General features: G+C 46.3%; 1 protein-coding gene across 1 annotated transcript in view; it reads right to left on the minus strand.

Annotated features, from left to right (window-relative positions):
- Positions 1-11,565, minus strand: part of LOC145408020 (calcium-activated chloride channel regulator 1-like) — a 28,372-nt gene extending 16,807 nt beyond the window's left edge. The window contains exons 1-11 of the mRNA XM_080278820.1: positions 11,035-11,565; positions 9,940-10,061; positions 9,220-9,337; positions 7,906-8,724; positions 7,005-7,103; positions 6,505-6,709; positions 5,240-5,746; positions 4,189-4,256; positions 3,814-3,952; positions 1,724-2,408; positions 1,235-1,397 (exon numbers count right to left, since the gene is read on the minus strand). Coding sequence (XP_080134946.1) covers positions 1,235-1,397; positions 1,724-2,408; positions 3,814-3,952; positions 4,189-4,256; positions 5,240-5,746; positions 6,505-6,709; positions 7,005-7,103; positions 7,906-8,724; positions 9,220-9,337; positions 9,940-10,061; positions 11,035-11,565 — 3,456 coding nt within the window. The remainder of the gene's footprint in view (positions 1-1,234; positions 1,398-1,723; positions 2,409-3,813; positions 3,953-4,188; positions 4,257-5,239; positions 5,747-6,504; positions 6,710-7,004; positions 7,104-7,905; positions 8,725-9,219; positions 9,338-9,939; positions 10,062-11,034) is intronic.
- Between the last annotated feature and the right edge of the window lie 1,855 nt (positions 11,566-13,420).

Here is a 13,420-nt window from a genome sequence, read left to right on the forward strand (position 1 = left end):
CCCTGGCGAGGCTCTGTCCACCACAGGAAGGCGGCTACTTGCTTGTGGTCGATGGGACTGCACAGCCAGACAGACCGGGATATAGCAGCAACAACAACAATAGTAACGACAAAAATAAGGTTGGCTTACTGAATGAACTATACGTCATCGAAGTGAATGGGGTAATCATTGTCCACATTTTCACGGATATAAATTTCACGCAGTTTCAAGGGGGCAGTCACTTATGAGATATCGCCCCTCGCTTCTTGCCAAGAGTCATTTATCTTGCGTGTAATGGAAGATCGGCAGCCACAAGAATTCTAATATTTCTTAAGCCATCACTGCAAAGACACCGCTGCTTCATCGTCACATCATCATCATCATCATCATAACATCATCATCATCATCATCATCACCACAGCCTTTATTCCCAGCGATAGATGAAGTAAGAGTATTCCCACCTAAAACTGGAGTGAGGTTATTCGCACTTGCAGACGTCCAGTCACTAATAACATCACAACTGTAGCAAAGACGAAGCGTGATTACTGTCAGAGGAGCATCACGGCTTTGTTAATGTCTGTGGTTCAAGTGCTCTCTCTCTCTCTCTCTCTCTCTCTCTCTCTCTCTCTCTCATTACACTCTTCGTCTGATTTTGCAAAAAAAGATAGTCTATCACAATTTTCCTTTTTTCTCCCGTTATTGCGAGTTTGGTGTAGAAAGTCCATGCATGTGCTGGAGTTTTCTGATTCACCTCAGGGCTATATTTTGATGGTTTGAGGGCTTCGTAACACTTCTTTCATAGCGATTTATATTTCGGATTACACCTTTATTTTTATTATTTCTTTTATTTACATATTTCTGTATCGATATAGTTTCTTTCAGTAACGCACGAAGAAAAAAATTATGTAATAATCAAAATAAATCGCATAGGAAGAGGTGTTACGGTTTGTTTTCATCTGACTGAACTGGGCATCTTCAATAATAAGCATGAAATTCAGTGAACCATAGTTACGTGGTAGGAATGAGTCGCCTTGGTTTGGCAGGAACGAGTCTCCTTGGTTACCACTCAGATTTATCCACCAGTCTGGCAACACCTGGCTATCAACCGAGCTGGAAGGGGTTAGGGATCTCAGCCAGGTGGAAACAGACAGACTATAGTTGAGGAAGTAAAGGCATACTCTCAAAACAAGGCATTTTAGCAGTACCAGGTTGCCAGTCTCTCTCGTCAGGGTCAGAAGGGGTAGAGTGTTGTTACTGATGAGACACAGAAGCCGTAGATCTTTGTTCCTGGCTTAGTGTCCTCGAGTGGCTTTGTGTCCTCGAGTGACTTAGTGTCCTCGAGTGACTTAGTGTCCTCGAGTGGCCTGGTGTCCTCGAGTGGCTTAGTGTCCTCGAGTGGTTTTGTATCCTCGAGTGTCCTAGTGTCCTCAAAAGATTTTTTAAAAAGTCATTCAAGAGCTATCAGAATGTGAAAAATCTGAACAAGTACGATGGTGTCTTTTTCTACTTATTTCTTGCTGCCACCAGGCGATTTTATTCTGAATAGATATCACGTCCTAAAAAAAGAGGTTAAAGTTTTCTCATTCTCAACAAAATAAATGTAAATAATGAGTCTCCAGTTGCTGTTTCACGGTGTGGGAACTTTTCATCACTACTTTTAATGCTCCCGCTCTGTGAGTTTATTCTTACTGTAGATTCGGAGTTGGTTCTCGTCCTCATATGGGTTAAGCTTGAGAGTCACTACACTTGGGTGACATTGCGTCGCTGTCGTTCGGGCTGTTGTTGTTGCTGTTGGTTGGCGCTGCGGGAAAGGAGTTGTTGGCAGTCTAGGGGCTCCTGCTGCATCCTAGTCTCACTGCCGCGGTTCGACTCCCGGTTCGACCCCAGCGCCCCCGCCCCGTCCTCGTGGTTCAGGGCCAGATGTAGCGGCGGCTGGCCCTCGTCTCTTGCTTCACCAGGTTGATAGTCCGTCACTGTTACGTCTGGGAAGGGTGAGGGCTGCGGTGTGGGATCCGATCTCTGTAACTCCACGCTTATCCCCGCTACTTCTCCACTTGTCGTCCTGCCGTCATGCTGTCGCGGTAGAGTCGATATGCCCCACGACAGAGTAGGAGACATTACGCGACTGCTATCCCCTACACCGTGCAAGGATTCTTGCCTGCCTAATATCGCCGTCGCCTCTTTACTCCCAGCTTCAGTTTTGTTATCTCTTACCACGTTGCCGCTTCCAAGAACAGCCGTCCTGCCCTCCTCACTGTGCTGACTCTTGCGCCTGGTGATGGTGTGGCAGTAGCAGTAGGAGGCCAGAGCTGCAGCCACCACCAGGACCCCCGCCAGACTGCCCACCAGCACGACCACGTCTTCAGCAGTCAGCCACCATCTTCCGAGTCTCCGTCCCGCCCCCAGTTCTGAGGGCATGGCGTAGTTCCCTGTGGGGCAGAGTACGTGTGGGGTGAAATTACCTGAGGTGACATGTAATTGTGGAGTCTTACAGAGATTCCATCATCATCATCATTGTTATCTTAGACGATGTTTCAGTTGAGAATAACTAGGGAAACCTGGATGTGTTAAGACAACTTATTCTTGATTGATGAGCTTTCTTTATTGCGTAATTACTGTTTTTTTTAATTGCTCTGTTCTTTTGTAGCTAGTTAATAAATATAACTCGAAAATTTCCCATGAAGCTGTGATAGTTTGCAGTGAAAAATATTTTAGTTTTCGTGTCTGCTATTGCTTGCTTTTTTTCCCACACGAGCAACTTTTAGTGAGAGTGAAACGAGAGCTGGATTGAAGTAAAAACTTTCCGACTAATTCATCGTTATTAACATTATCTTTATCACCATGACCTTTTTTTACCCACCTAAGGATGGGGTGAGGTAGAATCCAGGAAGTAAGGAAAGAGAAAGGACGATAGTAATGCCAAGTGAAATGGGGCACACAAACATTGACAGACCATTCAAGTCCCTGGAATCCTAGCTCCACCTCACAGCCATCGGCTCACTCAATTTTTCTTTGTTAATGGGCTTTACATACACTCACCAGAGAGCCTTTGACCATTGATGGCTGTTACGAATAGCTACAAGGTTCGTTTACAATTCCAGTACACCTGCTTTACACTTGGGGTATGACCGTCACTTTCCTCTCTGATGCATTTCATTAAAGAGAATTATTTATGGGCAGAGAAACATTTCAGGCCTCTCTCACCCTAGCAACTTAGGAATATTAGCCAGGAGAGGAATGTGAGAATAGTTGAAATAACAGGCGATCTTTTGTTACTATATTTATTTCATATCGCACAGACTCGGCCCCATTCACACCGTGGAGTGATATCTACCCATATCATCCGCCGTGGAAGAAATGTTCCCTTTATAGCAGATAGATAGACAAGCAGATAGACAGATGGCTTGGGTTTTGGGAAAGAATTATTATGTTTGTGATATTAATAGGACTTGTAGTGTGTTTGAGTTACTAGAAGTGAGTGTTAAGCGTAAAGTGTAGGCAAGATATTTGTGGTGGAGGGCTGGGTGTATCCCGGTGGTAATCTCGTATGTGGTGAGAGGACGCGACACCCAGAGTGCTGTGTTGCCCTGAGCATCCGTGTTGTCAGCTTCAGGTAATTGTGATGTTTTGAGGTATTTAAAGGTTCTAATGCATGTTGGGGTGAGGGCTGGGTGGGTCCTGGCGATAATCTCGTATGTGGTGGTGTGGAGGAATCACGGTAGAGTTAATTGTAATTTAATTGACTAAAAGGTGATGGCAGATTTCGTTTACATGCAGGAGCTGAATGTAAGGTAACAATAATGGTTTAGAGTTGTTATTATAGGGTTGTCGTACCTGTGGTGGTGAGGGCTGGGTGTGTCCTGGTGGTAATCTCGTACGTGGTAGGGGGCCGCGGTACCCAGAGTGCTGCTATGTTGCCCTGACCTCCTGTGTTGCCGGCATGGTCCACAGCGCGAAGGCTCACGTACCACAGCTGTCCAGACACACACCAGCACGTATTAAAGTGTGCACTGTGATGTTGTTCTTTGTACTCTCAGATGCTTTTTTAAACTTTGGTTAGATATTTCGAACAGGAGTAGATATGGCATTAATAAGTCCCTTCAAAACGAGAGGCCTGTCCTAAGTTCAGCAAGTGTCTGGAGACTGGAAGAATAAATAAAAAGAGTGTTCCTCACTAGATTGAAGGTGCTAATATATCCCGGTACTAACCTCCTCGTATCTGATGAAGTGCAGGTTGGTGGAGTGCACGGTGCCGGCTGGCAGGGGCCTGGGTAGACCTGGGAGAAAAGGAAATGAGAGAGAGAGAGAGAGAGAGGGGAAGGGTGTCGGTTTACCGCATTTCTGGTGCTGGCGAGGGACGCCTTGCCTTGGTGCCACTGATATAGCTGGCCAGCTCCATTGTTTAGCTATACAAACGTCCCCCACTTCTCTCCGTGTCCCTCAAAAGGAGGAGGATGGACTGCAGGCGAGAGGCTTCTTCAGTCTGCAGTCCACCGGGTTCACATTCAGGTGAGCTTGGGGCTTCAATAATTGCTACTACTAATACACCTATCTCTTATTCTCGTCGGTTGTGAAGGCTCCCAAGCCCTTTTGTCATGAGAGATATCCTAGATTTTTTTTTTTTTTTTTATAAATAACAGAACGGAGGAAGGAAAAACAAATGGGTAAAAAAAAATAATCCATACACCAGATTACTGGTGTCCTCTGTTCCTAAAATATCTGTAACAGTTAGACTTGAACTGGAAGATTCTATGCGTTTATCAATAATTTATCGATATTCTACAGCTCTTCGCATTATTACCAAAGATTTTTGGAGTTGTGTGTCCTAGCAATTAGGCGTAAAATGTTTCATCTTCAGTGCCGAGCTGTAGCAACAGGTGAACTCTAGAATGTGTTGCCGGTCGGAACGAAGTGCCGTAATACGGATGTAGAGCCATAGTGTTGTATTATTCTGCCATAGAATTACAGGAAATAAGATGCAAAAGGACGGAAATCTCCCGCCAAGTTAAAGTAAATGAACTTTGTGTAGGGTTAAGGTTTGGCAACATCTCCCTTCCAGTTAGGGTCAGTATTTTTCAGTTGCCCGGCCTTACTGTGTGTGTGTGTGTATTTACTGTTTGTATTATACAGGAATTGAGCAATGCTTGTGTTGTCCTGTCTCCATGTGTGTGTGTGTGTGTGTGTGTGTGTGTGTGTGTGTGTGTGTGTGTGTGTGTGTGTTTTACCAACCCTTAAGTTATAACCATCGTATCTTACCCACCTGTGAGCCTGTCCCCATGGAATGCCCTGGCGTGGTCCCACCTGGGGGCCACCACCGCCTCATAATGGTGCGCCCTCCCACTATCCCAGTCGTCCCCGGGGGCCGTCCAGCGCAGGATGATCTCATGTATAGTGTCATTCACCTCCACACGCAGGTCCAGGATACGTGAAGGGGGAATCAGGTCTTGGGTACCTGAAGGAGATGCCAGCTCGAGAACGCCCCAGGTTAGATGTCTCAGGAAGGGCTGGGTTCTGCGCGCGCGAGGGTAAGGGAGATTCGACCCGCAGCATGTTAGTTCGCCCCCCCAGCCTTCCAACTCCGGGTGGTGGTACTGGGGGAGGTGCCGGGGTGGGGGAGGGACCCTGCGGTGTGACGGCAAGCCCTGAGCCACCACGGCCAGGCCCTCGTTGTGGTCTACTGCGACGCTCAGGAGATAGCGGCCTGGGTCTCCGGGCAGAGGGGGCAGGTAACGGGAGTACACACCGTCACCGCGCGTTACGTCTGGATCTGCTCATATACGAGAAAAATCAAAGGCCTTTCCTAAAATTAAGACTGGGATTAGGGTGCAACGATCATCATTATCATCATTAAACCATATGCAAAATTTATGAACGCCGTCGTCAAAATGGAAGAACAGAAAAATCGTCGTTGTCCTTATCATGATGAAAAATGAGAAAGGAAATGCATATAAATTGAACTGATTGCAGAGGCTTGTGAAATGGGGCACACATCCATTCACTCAGCATTCAAGAACAAAATCAGCAACAACAACATCAAGCACTATAAGCACGCACCCTTCAAGCAGGCCTGGATTATTAAGACACAAGTTAAAAAAAAAAAAGTTACACGTATTATCCGTATACTGTAACCCATAAACTACGTGCAGTTTCTTCCAAGCTGAACAAAATCGTCTGGTGTTGGCAAGGATGTTGTGGAGAAAAGGACGTGATCATACTGAAGGGTTTAGATTTCACTTTTAGAGCGTACTTGGTATTGTCTATATGCAGAAAAAAATGGATTGAACACTACAAGAGATGTTGAACCAATAGAAGCGTAGTTCTGATAAAAGGACCATGTGAGTTGACCACTTTTCTTTCGAGATATATTCAGTTTTATTAATGATATCCTGAGTTATATACATTTAACTTAGCAGATAAATTCGAGCTTGAAAGATGATAATTATACAGCCATCGTATTCCTGGTCACTACCAGACGTCGCCTTTAAATTGAATAAAATCGATGGATAACAGGAAGTTCAAAGTCACCTCCAATGCCGTTGTCCCAGAGCTCGAGCTTGACGGGCTGATAACTGCTCCCTGTGGCGTTGGTGCCCAGTCTCTGCAGTGTAGCCACCACCCTGGCGTCCTTCACAGGCGCCACCCCCACCACCACCCTAGCGTAGATTATCACGGGGCTCCCTGGGTCTCTGGGGGCTACGGGGCGACCTCCTGAGCTGGTCCAGAGATGTACCTGTGGGTGCGGGGTGGAGTATGTGTAAAGAACGTTAACCAGTATGCAAGAGAACAAGTCTCGTTTGCAGTTCATTATTATGGGAAGTCGAAGGTAGAGTTAGCAAACAATCTTATACACACTTTTACCATTTACAATTATAAACAAGCAGTCTGATCAGTCTAATACACAGCTAAAGTCCAGTAGAGGGGAGGATTGCGTTGTGAAGTACATGTTAGCTGAATAATTAAGGATAAATGAAAAGCAGTTAATTCTGTACACCCCATAAGCTTTAAAAATTCTACAAATACTGTACCTGTAGCCCCGTGGATGAGTTGCGTCGAGCGGTGACCTGGACGTGGAGGCCTTGGTGGGAGTCGGCACGGTTCTCCACGCTGAAACGCCACTCGCCACGCTGCCAGGAAAAAGGGGTTTGGGAGAGAGAGAGAGAGAGAGAGAGAGAGATGCAGTGGGTTGGTATTATGTTCCGCCTCACATAAGCCTTGACTGGGTGGCTCAGTTCTAAAGATATAATTTCACTAAGAAAATTAGATAAATAGACAGATAGACAGTTAAGTAGAGAGGTAGATAGATGGATAGACTGAGAGAGAGAGAGAGAGAGAGATGGTGTGGGACTAGGAATTTCGAAGGTTTGAGAAATCAGTCAAGCATTTGTGGGAAACCTGAATCGCCACTCCACGCTGTCACAAAAGGAAATGAGAGAGAGAGAGAGAGGCTGTAAGTCAGAGACAGATATGCTGAAAGCGTCTCATCGTCATCATCATTATCATCAACCCCGCCCAACTCCCATGTAAAAGCTGGGATGAGGTAGGATCCAGCAACGGGGAGAAAGCACAAATGTAGAATTAGCCAACAATATACCTAGTGAAGTGAGCCACACAGCCATTCACACATTATTCCAGTGTTTGAAACCCTGACTTCACTTCACTACGTAAAAGCTTATCGCGATGTAAAATGAATCAGTTCAGTGTGTCCTGATATTACTGTGCCGTTACTTGTCAAGTAGAAAATTGATAGGGAAATTTGGAAAACTTTTTGTTTGGGAAATACAACAGTTTAGACGCGTTAGGTGTGATGAGGGTGCATGATGGGCCAGAACTGTTAATTACCCTGGTATACAGCTTTTCCAGTTGTGGGTTTAATTCTGTCAGTCAGTTCGTCATTTAGTAGCCTAAGCACCAAGACTCGTGACCCACCTCCGCCTTCTCCAGACTGACGAAGATCATGTTCACGTCGCCATCTTCCTCCTGCACGTTGACAGAGGCGATCTTGTGACCTGATGGTGCTGTGAGCTCAATAGCGTTGCCCACGTGGTTCAGGTCGTAGTAATAGATGGAGAACCGGGCGTCTGGGCTGAGCGAGTCATCCAGGGCGAATGACCCTGTGGACACGGATGCGATGCCACCAGGGTACTCAGCATTCTGGATCAGCACAGGCCCTCCCGGGGTCATGGCAGGAACCCCATTCTGCACAGCTGCTAGCATGGCATCCATCAGTGCCACCAACATTTTTACTTTGGAGTCATTGCCAACACCGTCGTCCATCACGGTGAACAGAGAGCCCCGGGTGGTCTCGACTAGCGTCCAGAGACCGTGTGAGACGGCTGGAGCACCTCTTCGCTCCGTCAGGGGGTACAAGATGACCTCAACTCTCAGGTCCTGCTGGAGTGCGAGGCGTTTCATCTCTTCCACATCTTTCTCTGGCGTTTGACTTGACCCGGTGGTGATAAAGATTATAGTAGCTCCTTCATTGTGTCCGGTGTCACCTTCCAACACCTTCACCGCCTCCTGGAACCCTCGTAGGACATTCTTCTGGCTCTCCTGGACTGTTGATGGGTTGCGAGGCAGTGAAGACCCCACCCGCTGCCTCTTGTCCGACTCTTCGCCCTCCAGGAAGGTGAGGGGCGCGACAGTGTGCCCCTTGGAGTTGAAGGTGACCACGCCCAAGTGCGACCCCCCTGGTACGTCGTACACCACCACACGACGCATTGCCTTCCGCAGGAACTCCCACCGACGCTGATGCAAAAGAAAAGGATGTCGTTTTAATCATTCAGGCAGTCAGTAAGAAGCGTGTCTTATGTAATTCATCCAAAAAGGCAGTGTTTTGCAGATCATAACATCATCATGATCCTGACCTCTTTTTTTTTTTTCTCATCTAAGGGTGGGGTGACATTGGATCCAAGAAACCAAAGAAATTAGCGAAAAATGAATGAGGGAGAACTACTCGCTGGAACACTACTCATACAGGCTGTGTCGATAATAGAAAGATATATATAACATAAAAGAGAAGGTTTGGTGTAAGATGAAAAATAAATCGCAATGGTACTGGAACTAAGGACTGTCCTGTGCTAGCAAAAACAGGGCCAAGTGAAGAAGAAAGAGAAAGAAATAATAAAGAGGAGGAAAAGGACGAGGACGAGGATGATGATGCTAAGATTAATACCAACTACACGAGTCATGCGAGCAAACAGTTAATTTTTCTCCATGTCTAAATCATCCCCCAGAACCCACCTGCAGGTTCATGGTGGCGGTGTCCTCGATGGTGAAGACGTAGCGAGGAGAGGACATCTGCACCAAGCCTATCTGGGGCTCCACACCACGCCATCTCTTAGTGTTGCCGCTGCTTCCGCTCCTGCAGATATAAACACACGCATATGGGGCCATTTTTCTGTGCTGGTATTTTATGCAGTGTATTTTAAAACTTGTGTTCAGGAGGAGATTTGTCTGTCTGTCTGTATATCTAATCTATGTATCTGTTTTTTCTCTGTATGTAGCTACCAATCCATCTGTATATATCGGGCATCTGTCTGTCAGTTTTTATCTGTGTAGCCACCTATATCTGTGTCTCTGTCTCTCTGTCCATCTTTGTATTTATCAGCCTGACTCTGTATCTATCTCTTTATCTATCAGTCATTCTGTATATATTTCTAACTGTATGCTTATCTGTCTGTGAGAAAGCCATTGCATGTATTCAGTATGGACTTCAAAACGCCTAAATATTTCTCAGGGTCGTATGTACGTGACGCAGGAGACTTCAGTACTCCTTGGTGTGGCGATACATTATGCATATTGCCTCTTCATTCTTCTTTTTTGTTCATGTATTTTTAGTATAGAGTTTCCTTCAGTAACGCTCATAAAAGGCGTAATATGCAGACTAAATCGCCTAGGCAAAGGTACTGCGAAGTCTCCCAAGAAAACACCCTCGAATCAAAGCAGTGCCATGTATCTTACGGTGCGCCGGCGAAGTCTGTGGATTCCCTGATGACCTCCCACGCTGATCGGCTGGCACAGAGGGCGTTGTGTTTGGTAGGGGCGGCTTGGTCGTGGGTCTTCTCGCTACAGAACGCTTGCACCTGCACGCACAGATAGATATAGTGATTGGTAGGAAAATACATAAAAAGATAAATGGATGGAGTGTGCAGTTGGATCGCAGGTGTACTCGCTACACAAGACCTGCACACACACACACACACACACACACACACACACACACACACACACACACACAGTTGGTATTAAAGTTATGGTATTGAAGTAGTGGGATTGGGCCAGTGGAAGAGCTAAGCGATAATACATATGTGGAATGAAAACTGACTTGTATCTTTTATTCAAGTGAAAAACAAACCGACTATTCAAATAATTCTGCTGGCAGTTTTGTACCTTCCAGGCTTAGGGGGTACCGCATGCTGCCTGCAGTACGAAAAAGAATATAATCCTGTGAGTGATTGAATGCGCCGGACAGTCATCGTTGTGGATAATAAATGCTGCACAATAAACTTTTATCGTTGGTGAGAGTGAATAGCTGTGCATGTGTGTCGGATGTGCCCCCTAACCAGTGACCAGGGAGCAGTCACACACACACACACACACACACACACACCGACTGTCACAAGTATATTACCACTGATATTCAAACAGTACCAGAATGGGCTAGTAGCAAAGGTTAATCCCTGACTGCTTTTCTCTCCTTGTCTTTGACCCATGGAACAGATAGCTTACTTATGTCTGTCCATCCGTAACCAGAGTACGTATTCCCGTAAGGGGTGACCACAAACAAATCGCCTCCATGTCACCATGTCCGCCGTCAGGCTGCTTTCTCTCCAACTCATACACCCCTTCTTTTTCCACCATAGCCGTCCATCTCATCCTCGGTCTCCGTCTCCCCCTCCACAACATTTACTGTACAGACACTCCCTCTTCTAATCAGTCTCTCATTCTCCATCCTCACAACATGCCTATTATATTAAAAAAAAAGCCGCGAAAGAACTAATAGATCAGTTGCTGTTTGTTTTTCTTTGTACTCCTTCAACGCCTCGTCATACTTACGGTTGGGAGCTCTGGGAAGGCGAGGAGAGAGGTGGTGAGATGTGCGTTGTGATGTTCCTGGGGAAAGAAAGAGCACCCTGGCTGAGTCGGGTCGCAGGTACTCCCCTTCACAGTCCCGTCTGCACATCCCGTCGCGGCCCACTGGGAGGTGCTAGGGTGACGATAGGTGGGTGGGTAGAGAGGATCGCGAGTATGTCCCCTTTCATCAAACACACCCCAGCGAAACTTGGCCCACTCAGCAAGCAGAAGCCGGGCTGTGAGGGCGTGGGTCTTCTCGTCGTCAGCCAAAAGGAGGTCATCGCTCATCTGTATGAAATCTCCCTGTCGCCCACATCCCTGGCTTTGCTGCGTCCAAGGGCGGTCACCGAATACTGGGTGGGGCGCTGCGATGCGGATGTGGCCCTCTGTGGTGACTGACGTGGCTGGTAGAGGCGTTGGGAGGGAACAGGTCAAGGCGTCCGTTCTCCAGGAGCGAGGGAGGGCGATTGTCACCTCCCGTAGTCTCGTCCGACCCTTCGTTGCCGTCCACATTAGGCTTGAGACTTCTCGCATCACAGCCTGGAAGAAGAAGAAGAAGAAGTGAAAGAAGAATCGAGATAGGAAGACTTAAGCTGACCACTTAAGTACATGCTGAATATTGGTTGGAAACGGGATCCCATTGTTATAATAGACCCTTGATGTTAGATCGTGTTGTGATACTGTTGTCGATTTCGTTTCACTTCACAAAGGTCCTTAACTCCCTCAGCTCAGTTTATGGACAGATTTAGTCAAAATAGAGGGATGATTTGGCTAGTAACTAAGGAGTCTCATTCCTACATCATAATTAAGGCTCAGCGAATTGAATGCAACGATAAAAGTATTTAATATCTGGGAGTGGACCTGTTACCTCAGATGAAAGCAAACTGTTAATAGCTAAGGAGGCGACTGCAACACCATTCGAAGAGGGCGGTACTCCCGAGGTGGACTGTAAGCTGGTGACAGGGAGAGCAATAGTTCCCGCTTCACCAGCCATGAGGGTCCCAGCTCATGGCCACCTTCCTTTTTGCTGGCTCTTGCAGTGACACTAATAATGAGATCAGTCTAGCATGCTGTCCACAACATTTTCTCTTGCTGTCTGCTCAAACACTACCTACACAATTACACTTTACAATCTCTCAGATATATTAGTAGTGGTCGTTGTCGTTGTAGCCCTAGGTTCATCTGAAACGTGAACCTAGCGGACTGTTGGCTGAATATACCTTCTTGCAGTCCGCCATTCGCTTTTGGGGGGATAGCATGGAAGTTTGCGGACGTCCGTATACCAGGAAACCGGAACTGCCAGGTTATATGGGTGCCACCACGTGAAGGCGTCCCTCTCCACCACTACTGCTCACTCTTTGCTGCCCGATACACGTTGACCAAAAAAAATCACAATTCTGATTCACGATAATGCAAAAGTCTGATTGCTCTGATGGATTCCCTGATTGACAACTAAATGTATATTACCGTAGATCAGTCTGTCAGTCATGCTATTAAATGGTGAAGGAAAAAAATAGTATCTGGTTCAATGCCGTGGTGTGTGTGTGTGTGTGTGTGTGTGTGTGTGTGTATGTATGTGTGTGTGTGTGTGTGTGTGTGTGTGTGTGTGTGTGTGTGTGTGTGTCGATAAACCATTTCAGGGGATTTTATGGGGAATTCAATTCTCTTTCGAGAGAATGGGTCACCTATCCCTTGCGGGAGAGAAAGAGAAAGAGAGAGAGAGAGAGAGAGAGAGAGAGAGAGAGAGAGGGGGAGAGGGGAAACGAGGGATGCAGAATTAACAAGTTGTAATTAAAATCTGGGGGGAAATGATTAAAAAAAATTATAATGGGAAAAGAGAGAGAGAGAGAGAGAGAGAGAGAGAGAGAGAGAGAGAGAGAGAGGGATTAGAGCCAGCCTTTGATACATCCACTACTCATATACACATAAAAGTAGCCTCACATGGAGAACAATTCCGTTTCTTTCAGCTGCTTGATAATTTGCGACACAGATACGCAGGTTTCCATTTTGTAGCGATCCAGTTTCTAGAATGTGAATGCCTCTGAAGTAATATTGGTGTTTGTGGTAGTGGTAGGGATGCTGGTGGTAGTAATGATGGCGACTGAGAGATTGTTCTTTTTATCCTTGAAACTGTAAGCGCCTGAAGGATGTCATAATACTAATAAATAAATGAATTGTCGGTTTATTGTGGTAGAACAGAGTCACTATCTTTCTGTGTTTGTGTTGGAAACGTTGACTCCTTGAATTTCTCTTTTTGAAGCCTTGATTACTAGGATTTCTCTTTTGAAGTCTTGGGCTGCTTAGGTTCCTCTTTTTGAAGCCTTGGAGTGCTAGGATTCCTCACAGTTGAACCATATCGTCTAGTGTT

The sequence above is a fragment of the Coenobita brevimanus genome, chromosome 75 (genome assembly GCF_032717465.1).
Source record: "Coenobita brevimanus isolate Jiangsu-jjx chromosome 75, ASM3271746v2, whole genome shotgun sequence".
NCBI lineage: Eukaryota > Metazoa > Arthropoda > Malacostraca > Decapoda > Coenobitidae > Coenobita > Coenobita brevimanus.